This window comes from Coenobita brevimanus, chromosome 63, assembly GCF_032717465.1.
Source record: "Coenobita brevimanus isolate Jiangsu-jjx chromosome 63, ASM3271746v2, whole genome shotgun sequence".
Taxonomy (NCBI): Eukaryota; Metazoa; Arthropoda; class Malacostraca; order Decapoda; family Coenobitidae; genus Coenobita; species Coenobita brevimanus.
In genome coordinates, this window is record NC_137016.1 from 43,178,446 (window position 1) to 43,190,838 (window position 12,393).

At 43.3% G+C, this 12,393-nt stretch overlaps 1 protein-coding gene across 1 annotated transcript in view; it reads left to right on the forward strand.

The window, feature by feature from the left end:
• The window catches only part of LOC145404453 (ionotropic receptor 21a-like), a 60,838-nt gene that overhangs the window by 1,296 nt on the left and 47,149 nt on the right, over window positions 1–12,393 (forward strand). The window contains exons 2-5 of the mRNA XM_080275971.1: window positions 1,134–1,285; window positions 2,432–2,741; window positions 3,546–3,704; window positions 4,483–4,632. Coding sequence (XP_080132097.1) covers window positions 1,134–1,285; window positions 2,432–2,741; window positions 3,546–3,704; window positions 4,483–4,632 — 771 coding nt within the window. The remainder of the gene's footprint in view (window positions 1–1,133; window positions 1,286–2,431; window positions 2,742–3,545; window positions 3,705–4,482; window positions 4,633–12,393) is intronic.

Below are 12,393 nucleotides of genomic sequence, written 5' to 3' on the forward strand. Positions count from 1 at the left end.
ACAGTTTCCATAAGTGAGTATAACTAATGGAAACTTTATGATAAAGCAATGTCATAAAATGATAATGTCAAAATAAATTATATCAAGGTGAACAAAATTGCTGTGCTGTGTTTTTCGGTTACTGATGTGTTTGTTACAATATATTATTTTCAAAATACTGTGCGCTTATTGTTAAATTATGTTCAGAATTTTTCTTCCAACCGAACGGTTAAAAATATACTAAAGTATCCAAGAGCAAAAGGGAACCTTTACGAGTAGTTTCATCTCTCGACAAATTTTGGTTTAGCACATAACTGTGGCAGCCATTTTCGCACTGCTGGTTGCTGGCAGCAAACTCAACAATGTAATGGAAGATAAATGCAACTGTTGTACCAGCAGTGCTCAAAGGTGTGTGTGGGGGGGTGGGTGTTGTGAGTATGTGTATGCTGGAGCTACGATGCTGCAGCTACGATGTACTCGTTTGTAGTGTTGAATAAAGTGAGCGGGTGGTGACACTGCGTTGTCCCAAGAGTGTTCCTGGCGATACTGTGTTGTCAGGTGCGTGTTTACGGTGATTTTATGTTGTTGGCAAGTGTGTTGATGTAGGTGTTTTGTTACTGTCAACAGTGTGTGACTGGATGGGGCTGTGTTGTGTGCGTCGATGGCAAGTGTGTGTCTATGCTGGTGTTGTGTTGTTGGCAAGTGTGAACTTATGCTGGTGCTATGTTGTTGGCAAATGCGTGTGTGTCTTGGCTGGAGTTGTGTTGTTGGCAAGCATGTGTTTATGTAGGTACTGTGTTGTTGGCAAGTGTGAGTTATGAACGTGTTGTGTTTTACGTAGCACAGCAACGCCATGAATGTGCAAAACATGGCACAACATACAAAGGCAAAGGACAATAATCGTATAGCACAAGAATAAATAGGAAAAAATCTTTTCCTATTGCCATTTTGTTCCTGTACCGTATTTCCTGTGCAACTTTTCTAGTCCCATTTTTTTTTCTCTCTCTCTCTGCCGGTCCTGTTTTTCCCAAATTCATTATTTTTACGCAGTATCTTCTGTGCCATTTTTTCCCAGTCACATTTTTCCTCTGTAATAATATCTCAGTACCATTTTTTTTCCATTCACCAAAGTCACAGCCTTCCTCCTGCCGCAGATGACGTGCTTCATGACCCGAACGGAGCCGCCACTACCCCGTTGGCACGCCCTCGCATTCCCCTTCCACCCTTGGACCTGGCTGGCCATCTTGGTGGGCTTCATCGTCTCCGGCCCTGTCCTCTACTGTGTTGCCTTCACGAGCGGCCGATGGTCAGTCAGCCCCTTATTTCAAGATCCGTACTATCAAGGGGTTAAGACGCTTTCTAATACCCCTTATTCCCCAAATTCCCTATTTCTTTTGCGTCCTTCCTACTCACTTTTTGCTCTCCCACTGAATATTCAATTTCGGAGTAACCAGTGAAGCAATCCCTATGCAATTTTGTACATGACACCAGTGTTTGGTTACCCATTCATGTTTCTTGCCCCATGCATACTGGTAATTATTTAATATTTTTGCATACTGAAAAAGAAAAGCCTGGAGGCAGCAGTAATAAACTAGAATAAGTCGTGAACATACTGAAAAAGCTGACTAAGTAAGTGATGTCTTCATATACAATATATAATTCACACAGCGAACTTGATTGTTTAGATGTGTTGTGTTGACTGTAAGAGAATTATATTGAAGGCTGCTTCGTAGGTAAGTGGATGGATGGAGTTTTTCAAGTATCAGTAACAATTAAGTCTGATCTCCACCAGTAATTAACAACTAAATAGCTCAGCATTAAGTGCGCCACAGTCTCATCCATCACGATATAGATGTTATGCAGGTGCCCAAGAAATATGACAGAGAAGAGTTCAGGTGCTTAGTAAATCTTGAAAGGGCATTTTGCATCTTTCTGACAGGACAGCTGTTGGTTTCGGAAAACACACAGACGTCATATCACTGCTAGATTAATCGTGAACGTTCACCAAAGCAAAGTGGCATCTCTTTTAGTAGGTGGCTACAAATTACCGTTACCCCCTACGTGAATCACTTTGTTAGAAGAATAAAGAAGCTAGTACTAAAGAGGAAGGATGTGAAGTCTGTCAGAGCGTAGGCGTGTTATTAGGTGCATTTCATCGCAGTAAAAATGTAAAGCACTGTCCTTTGCACATAATAATTTTCCTCGAGGTAAAGGGACAATGTTAGCAGTCTGTATGGCGTCTGAATCCAGTTAGATGTAGGACAGGAGACAGAAGCATCAGTTTGGTTGCACATGTAGCTATGTAAAGTGAATTATTACTATACGTCCATGAAGGTAGGTGAGCTTTTCTGGAGTAAATGTAGCAACTCAGAATTATTCACCTCCACCTTTTTGTTGCATGATATGCAATTGATCATTTCTTTATTTGCACCTAAAACTAATTGATGGTCAGGGGTGAGGAAGTGCACAGTCTGAGTCATCTGGGGTTCAGCGTGTTCTACGCGCTGGGGTTGCACACTTGTGAGACCTTCGTGCAGCTGCCTCGAAGGAGCAGCACCCGGGTCTTCGTGATATTCCTGTGGCTCTACACCATGGTTCTCACGATAAGCTACTCCACCAACCTCACTGCCTTCCTACTGGTGAGGAAACAACCAACCTCCATGCAGACCATCGAGGATATCTACAACTCGGGCCTCGATGTGATTTCAATGACAGACGTTTTCAGGGCTGGCATCGCCTCCTCCACCAACCCGTACTTAAAGGTAGAGTGACTTTAAAAGCCTGCGTTTTATTGGAAGCTCACCGTTAACGGTGCAAAAATGTCATTTTTTAAATACAGTATATTGCCTACTTTTTTCCCCCTAAATACTCTGCTCAGGGTAACTGATGCCGATTATGGAGAGGTCTTTCCAATATTCTCTTTACTTGAATAATCAGATATCATCACTGCCACCAAAATTCAATTTCCTGCTATCAGATGTGACCTAGGCAACTCAGAAACACGATAAGGATACACAAAAGTATTATCAAATTATACCCAGTGATATGGGCCATGCATTCACTCACTCGTTATTTAAACCCTCGAAATTCTCAGCACCATTCCAAACGTGAAACCATGCACAGTTACCTGGCTTACCTAATTAGTCACACGGGTACAAAAACTTACAGATTAGCTAGCTATGGACTGACTCACAAATATTAGAAGCTGGTTACAGTCATAGGTCTTATGTCCGTGCCTGTGGTATAAAGGAGTGGACGTGGCGGGGAGGACAGGGGAAGGGGGATGTGCGTTTCATCAGCAGCCACAAATCACATCACCACACTGAGAGGTGGAGTAGTTGATTAATATACCTTTAACCCCTCCTTCCCGGCAAAAAAATTGCTAATACTAATGGCGTTGTACACACACACACACACACACACACACACACACACACACACACACACACACACACACACACACACAGAGGATAGTAAAACGTAACCAGCTTTCAGCCAGAATTTCAAGATGGAGGGCAAATGTCCAAAGAATAATGCTAATCCAATGTCTCCCCATTCCTCCATAGCGCCTACTCCCAGTGCACAAAGTGAACACGTCAACGAATGATATTTTCTCTCGTGTGCTGGGTGGCAAGGCAGTGTACCTACAGAACCGACACACCCTTGAGTTCCAGACTAGCACCTGTTATACCTGGCGTGGCGTGCAGAGGGTCAGGATCCTCAGGGTAAGCAGTACAGTTTCAGACAAGAATATCGTTCTATTCGAAAACTATCAGTCTACTGCAGATTATGCTGAAAAATTTGTTGGGCTCCGAAGATCACATTACTGGGTTTCAAACGTCACTGTTCATTGTCTCGTTATTTATCGCATGGATGTGTACTGAGATCTATGTCCGCAACCGTAGCCTACATGCCCGCAAAGGATTTTGCCGCCATTGATTTTTCCATCACATTGCCAGACCCAATGATACAGGATGCAGAGTTTTATATATATATATATATATATATATATATATATATATATACTTATATATTTATTAACATATATATATATATATATATATATAAAAATAATAATATTTATATATATATATATATATATATATGTATATATATATATATATATATTATATATATATATATATATATATATATATATATATATATATATATATATATATATATATATAGAAAACAGTATAAAATATTGCTATGTTTCTTGTACTTTTGGTCGAAACAAATCCCATACTATTTTTAACTTTAACGTGGTCAAAAATTGTCATCTCTCCATCTTGAAGGCTCGGCCGTAAGAATTATGAACACAACAATATGACGCTATTCAGGAAGACGTGCTATGAAAAGGATGCTGGGTCTTAGTACTGTCTTATTCTGTCACTGAGCTACGTGGAACAAACTGCAATGGGACGAAAACGTGGGCCACATTAAGGCGAAAAAGTATGTTATGAGAGGGAAATAGTGTTCAAACTATACATATATTTTCAGGAATGCTACAAGACCTTCAACGTGGCCATGGCTATGCGACTTCACACTCCGCTTAAGAGGAAGTTTGACGAAGTGATCGCGATGCTCCAGCAAAGCGGCCTGCTCGAACATTACTTCATGGACAGTCTCAGGGTGGCCGCCTCAGACAAGGTGATTAGGCAGTCTCACTTCAGGATATTCATATGGATCTTCGTTATCATCATCATCACTGCCACCGTCACTGTCGCCGTCATAATCATTACATTTATTCATCATCATCATCGTCGTCGTCGTCACTGTTACAACCGTATTCTTAAATTCTCCGAAACGATGACGTAGTGTTTCTCATTTTATTCTAGCTATCTCCAGACTATTTTATTAAACTGACGGGAGACTTTCGACCTGGGGGCTACGTATGGCCTTCATTGGAGTTCAATCGTTGCGTAAAATAATTTGGTGGTCTTTTAAAATTAATAATACGCCATCGGAGTAAAAAAAAAAAAAAAAAAAAAAGTGGGGTGGGGGATTAAGAGGACGTACATATTGGGTAGCCCTCAATTTTTAACGATAATTTCTGAAGCATGTCATGACGATAGAGCATGTCTGACCTTTCTGTATCGCTGCTGATCACAGGTGGTAATGTGGGATGCAGGCTCATCACATATAATATTATGCTTCATAAACGACCGTAAACAATTCGGAGTTTGTTTACACCTTCCCAAACTCAGTTTTAATGACATGGCTGTTAGACTTTGCAGATAATCTTCAGAATAAGACACTCCCTAGTACTACTTTTTCGGGATTGTAAGCTGCCTGCAATACTCTATCACCAACACACTGACATTTCACATTTCATCATTTTAAGTTCCTAGTCGACAAAGTTTTTAGTTCCTAAAAAGAGACAGGCCAGAGAAAGGGATGGAAGACTGGGTCTATGAATGTGCGTGAATGTAGTAGGATTGAGACTAAAAGGGAGGAGATTGGGAGAATGTTTGTGAGAAGAAAGTTGGATGTGTCAGCTTTGAGTGAAACGAAGATGAAAGGGAAGGGTGAGTCTATGTTTGGAAGTGTGAATGGAAGACTGTCAGGTGTTGAAAGAGGAAGGGCAAGAGAAGGTGTGGCCTTGTTAGTGAGTCCGGAAGTACAGCAGTGTGTGACTGAATGGAAGGAGGTATCATCGAGACTGATGTGGGTGAAAGCGAAATTTGAAAGTGAGTTGTGGGTGTTTGTGAGTGCATATAGGCCTGGTAGTGAAAGGGATGAAGAAGAGAGGGAGTCTTTCTGGAATGATGATGAGTGTCTGCAGAGTTTTGAAGCGTATGTGAATGTGGTACAGATGGGAGATCTGAATGCTAGAGTGGGAAATGTAGCAGTTGAAGGTGTAGTTGGTATGCGTGGTGTGCCTGGAAAAAATGCAAATGGGGAACAAATGATAGGGATGTGCGTTGAGCAAGAGATGGTGATTGGAAATACCCTGTTTGAGAAGAAAGATATTTATAAGTACTGTATACATGGGTGAGACAGGAGGGTGATAGAGCATTCATGGACTATGTGGTTGTGTCCAGGAATGTAATAGGGAGATTGTTAGATGTGAGAGTTCTGAGAGGGGAGGGTGGAGGTATGTCTGACCACTACTTGGTGGAGGGAAAGTTAAGAGTAGGTAAGAGATGGGTGAAAGCTAGGATAGTAGGGTGTGGCAGGGAGGTTTTGAAAGTGAGTGAGTTGGATAAAAGAGAGAAAATGAGAGAGTATCAGGAGAAATTGAAAGATGAGTGGAACGCAGTGAAAGATTAGGAAAATGGCAGTATGGAGGAGGAATGGCAGTTGTTTAAGAGTGCTGTGCTGGGGCATGCAGAAGAGGTGTTTGGTGTGAGACGTGTGGGTGGTGGTGTAAGAAAAGGAAGTGAATGGTGTTGCGAGGAAGTAAGTATGGCTGTGGCTGAGAAGAGACGTGCATATGATGTGTGGCTGCACAGGAAGGATAAGGTGTCATATGAGAGGTATAAGGAAAAGAGGAATAAGGCGTGAAGGGCTGTGCGTGATGCTAAAGTGGCAGCAGATGAGAGGTGGGGTAGGCGGTTGACTGAGAACTTTCAAAAGAATAAGAAAATGTTTTGGAAGGAGGTGAAAAGGGTGCGAAAGGGAGAGTCTGGGATGGAAGAGCGAGTAAAAGCAGAGGATGGAAGGATGTTAATTGAGATGGATGCAATAAGGAAGAGATGGACAGAGTATTTTGAAAGATTGTTAAATGTAGAGGAGGAAAGGGAGGCTGAGATTGTGGCAGATGGAAGGGTGCAAGGAATAAATGTGTTGGGAGAGTTGAATGATTATGTGATCACGAAGGAGGAAGTGCAGGAGGCAGTAAAGGAGATGAAAAAAGGGAAAGCTGCAGGTATGGATGGGTGTGCTGTGGAATGACTGAAGGGTGGGGGAGAGACTATTGTTGACTGGTTAGTAAGATTGTTGAATGTGTGTTTTGTGAAAGGTATGGTGCCAATTGACTGGGCAAGTGCTTGTGTGGTCCCGTCGTATAAAGGTAAGGGTGATAAGTATGAATGTACTAGCCTTATGGGTGTATGTCCGTTGAGTGTTGTAGGTAAGGTGTATGGTAGAGTGTTAATTAAGAGAGTTACAGAAGGCACAGAGGGAGTGATTGGTGATGAGCAGTGTGGCTTTAGGAGAGGGAGGGGATGCGTGGATCAGGTGTTTGCTGTGAGACAAGTGTGTGAAAAGGATTTAGCGAATGGAAAGGATGCGTTTTGGGCATTCATGGATTTAGAGAAAGCGTATGATAGAACTGATAGGGAGGCTTTGTGAACTGTTTTAAGATTGTATGGACTTGATGGTAAGTTACTAAAAGGGGTGAAAAGTTTTTATGTAATAGTAGAGCGTGTGTAAGAGTGGGCAATACTGTGAGTGATTAGTTTCCCGTGAGAGTGGGGCTGCGGCAGAGATGTGTGATGTTGCCTTGGTTGTTTAATATTTATATGGATGGTGTTGTAAGGGAGGTAAATGCAAGAATGTTAGGTGGAGGTCTGAGTCTGGTGAATGTTGATGGTAGAGAGTGGAATCTGAGGCAGCTGCTGTTTGCAGATGAAACTGCACTGGTGGCTGATTCAGAGGAGAGATTGAGACAGTTGGTAGAGGAGTTTGGAAGGGTGTGTCAAAGGAGGAAATTAAAAGTAAATGAGAATAAAAGTAAAGTGAGGAAGCGTACGAGGTTGATAGATGGTAGGAGGATGAATAGTTTTGAACTGTGAGTTGCTTGAGGAGGTACAGTGTTTTAAGTATTTAGGGTCGCATGTTGCTGTGGATGGAAGAATAGATGCAGAAGTGAAGTTTAGAATGAATGAAGTAGGAAAGGTGCTAGGAGGAATTAAAAAAGTGTTTAGAAGTCGTTCGCTTAGAATGGATGTAAAGAGAAGGCTGTATGAGGGTGTTGTGGTACCGACTGCATTATATGGGGCTGAAACATGGAATATGGGTGTAGCAAAGAGGAAAAGTTTGAATGTAATGGAGATGAGGTGTCTGAGGAGTATGTGTGGAGTGACGCGTATGGATCGAGCGACAAATGATGAAGTGCGAAGGAGGATTGGAGTTGTTCGGGAGATGGCTGATCGAGTTGAGCAGAGGGTGTTTCGATGGTTTGGGCATATGGAGAGGATGGATAATGAGCGACTGGTGAAAAAGATAACTAGATCTGATGTGAGAGGTGTAAGGCTGACAGGGAGACCACGAATAAGATGGATGGACAGTGTGAAGAGAGCATTGGATGCGAGAGGGATGTCTGTTGAGCAAGGAAGAGTCGCTGTGCGTGACAGAAATAAATGGAGAGAAATTGTGAATGAATAAATGATGACGCAGCCCTGAGGGGATATTCTCCCGCATTTGATCTGATCAGCTGATCAGGTCAGGTGCGGGTAAGGGGATGAGTCTATTATGATGTGGCAGGGGTAAACCTGCTCTGCTGCTAGGCCCAGCTGCGGATGTCACTGATTGCACTGCGCAGTTGACCCTCGTGCGGTGTGGTGCGGTGAGGATCTGTCCCTTCTCCCCTTTGGGGCTAAGATGCGAATGAATGTATTTGAGAGTGTGTCGTCCTGTCTCGGCTACCTCCCTTTCCTTGGGGGAAGCAGCCTAGATATATAAATAGATAGTTGACAAAAAAGTCACAGAACATGATTTATGAAATTCGATATTGTAAGTATCCTCAACACTCCTCTATGACTAAAAAGGCTATTGGCAATTATTTTCAGGCGTTTATAAAAAATATGAATAAAATCCCCTGCAATCTTATTCGCAGAATATGTGTGGAGTAGACTGTAGCACCAGTCGAGCAGGGCAGTACTCCCGAGGTGGATGGAAAGCTGATGACAGGGAGTGCTGGAGCTCCCGTTTCATCAGCCCTCAGGACTAGCTCCTGACCATCCCCCTTTGCTGAACTTTTTCAGTGTCTCAGTTACACAGAGAGTAGGCCAGCATGCTCTCCAGTACAAATTTCTCTAACTATCTTCACCAAACTACATGCACAGTACACACTACACTTCCTATTCAAAATTCACCAAAAATGGCGTCAATTCACCCAGCCTCGGAGTCCCCAGGGGGGGGGACCATAAATGCCCCCGCCATCTGCCCCTCTCCCGGTGACGACTCGAGGTGCCTGGAACCACTATCTGACTCTCTTCTTCTTCATTTCTGCAACATTCGCGGCCTTTCCTCTAACTTTCGCTCTGTTGAGCACCACCTCTCCTCCTCTAAACCTCACCTTCTTTTCTAACGGAGACTCAGCTGTCTGAGGCAACTGACAGCAACCCCTTTTCTGTATCCTCCTACTTTCTCTATACTCATTTCAAAGCCAAAGGTGGCTGTTGTGTATACATACGCAACGACTTACCTTGCTCTCGTGTTCCTGAACTTGATTCTTCTGAATTCTCCACACTCTGGCTTCGGCTTTCCTGTCATTCTCTGACTAAATATATCTGTGCTGTTTACTTATCCCCTAATTCTACTGACTATCAAAAATTCTTCGACTATCTTACTTCTACGATGGAACACATTCTGTCCATTTCTCCTTTCTCTGAAATCTCCATTCTTGGAGATTTCAATGTTCACCACCACCTTTGGCTCTCCTCTCCTTTCACGGATCCACCTGGTGAACAAGCCTACATCTTTTCTATCCTTAATGACCTAGAGCAGCTTGTACAGCACCCTACCCGTATCCCTGACCGCCTTGGAGAGAGCTCCAACATACTTGACCTCTTCCTCACAACTAATCCTTCTGCTTACTCTGTTAATCTTTTCTCTCCGTTGGGCTCCTCCGATCACAACCTTATTACCTTAACCTGTCCTATCACTCCGGTGCGGCCTGTGGACCCTCCAGGGAAACGTCGTCTGTGGCATTTTGGAGCCGCAGACTGGGAGGCCCTCAGGCAGTACTTCTTTGATTTTCCCTGGAATGATTATTGCTTCCATGGCCGTGAGCCATCTGAGTGTGCCTTGCGCATTACGGAGGTTATTCTCTCGGGCATGGAAGCATACATTCCTTTCTCATATCCTTTGACTAACGCAAGAAAGCCTTGGTTTAATCACGCTTGTTCTAATGCTGTCCGCAACAAGGAGAAGGCCTACAAAAGGTACCGGAGCCAACCCACCCCTGAATCACATAATCTTTACGTTTCTGCCCTTGGAATCGTGCTAAGTCTGTTCTTCGCTCTACTAAAAAATAATGTCATCCATACTAAATGCTCTCAACTCTCCAACTCGAATTCTTCCCGCTCCTTCTGGCACCTTGCCAAAAATCTTTCTAACAACTTTACCTCATCATCCTTCCCTCCTCTTTTTCTACTCTGATGGTTCTGTAGCTATTTCTTCTACTGATAAAGCAGATCTCTTCATTACAGACTTTCTCCTCCAATTCCACCTTAGACGATTCCGGAGCTGTTCCTCCATCACTTCCCCCCTCTGACTTCCTCATGGCTGACATTAAAATTTCTTCAGTTGATGTATTTTCTGCCATCACTGGCCTTAATACTAACAAGGCATATGGGCCTGATGGGGTCCCTCCTGTTGTTCTCAAGAACTGTGCTTCTGTGCTTACACCCTGCCTAGGCAAACTATTTCGCCTTTGTCTGTCAACTTGTACCTTTCCTTCTTGCTGGAAGTTTGCTCTCATTCAGCCAGTCCCAAAGAAGGGTGACCACTCCCAACCCTCTAACTATCGTCCAATTGCTTTAACGTCCTGTATTTCAAAAGTTTTCGAGTCAATTCTTAATAGAAAAATTTTAAGGCATCTTTCCTATCACAACCTTCTTTCCGATCGTCAGTATGGGTTCCGTCAGGGACGCTCCACTGGCGATCTTCTCACCTACCTTTCAGACTCCTGGTCATCCTCCTTTCGGGACTTTGGCGAAAGCTTTGCCATTGCACTTGACATCTCAAAGGCTTTCGATCGAGTCTGGCATAAATCTTTAATTTCCAAACTGCCCTCCTACGGTTTCTATCCTTCTATCCGTGCCTTCATCGCTAGCTTCCTTTCTGGTCGTTCTATAGCCGCTGTTGTAGACGGCCATTGTTCTCCTCCTAGATCTATCAACAGTGGTGTTCCTCAGGGCTCTGTCCTATCACCAACTCTCTTCCTTTTATTCATCAATGATCTTCTAAGCTGTACATCTAACCCTATCCACTCATACGCTGATGACTCCACCCTTCACCTTTCCATTCGGTTCCCGCAACGCCCATCTCAACAGTTACTTCAAGAAACAAGGGATGAGGCTATGGCACACCTAATGTCTGACTTGGCTCATATCTCTGACTGGGGTAAAAATAATATGGTTGTCTTTAATGCATCTAAGACTCAGTTCTTACACCTATCAACCCGACAAAATCTTCCACAGGTATACCCACTAATGTTTAATAATATTCAGCTTAATCCTGCATCATCCTTGAACATGCTTGGGGTTTCATTTACTCGGGACTTATCTTGGAAAATTCATATTACATCTCTTGTAAAATCTGCTTCCAAGAGATTGGGTGTGCTAAGCCGACTCCGCTCTTTCTTTACCCCTGCACAATTGTTGACTCTATACAGGGGTTTTATCCGCCCCAGTGTGGAGTACAACTCTCATGTGTGGGGAGGCTCCCCACATACAGCTCTTCTCAATAGGGTGGAGTCAAAGGCTTTTCGTCTCATTAACTCTCCTCCTCTTACTGACTCCCTTCAACCTCTGTCTCTTCGCCGCACTGTTGCATCTTTATCTCTTTTCTATCGCTACTTTAATGGTCACTGCTCCTCTGAACTGTCTGCTTGCATTCCTCCACCTCTACGACAGGCGCGTAGCACCCGTCTGGCAGCAAACTCTCATCCCTTTTCTGTCCAACTCTCTAATGCAAGAGTTAACCGTTACTCCCAGTCTTTCATTTATGCAACAGGTCAGCTCTGGAACTGTCTCCCTCTGTCTATATTTCCTGCTGCCTATGATCTCCAGTCTTTCAAACGTAGTGTGTCCAGGCATCTCAAAATGATCGGATCTTGAATTTGGCTCTCTATTGTATTTTGTTTTTCTCTTGGAGGGAACTGTTACTGCGGGCTCATGGCCTTTGGTTCCTTCTTCCTCGCATAAAAAAAATAAAAAATAAAAAAAAAATAAAGTCAATTGTACTGTGCAAAAACAAAGTACTATCATCATGAAACTAATGACTTTTTCTTTCTGTGCACGTGTGTGTGTGTGTGTGTGTGTGTGTGTGTGTGTGTGCAAATGCTCACGCGTACGTGTATACAGAACTCCAGGACGTGTGACAATGAAGCCAGAGGGAAGAATAACGCAGAGGAACAGGAAGAGAGTGACGTAATTCCCCTTCGCCTGGAGCACCTACAGGGACTTTTCTTCATCTTGTGCATCGGGTGGGCCGTCTCAGTCATCGGATTCACCGTCG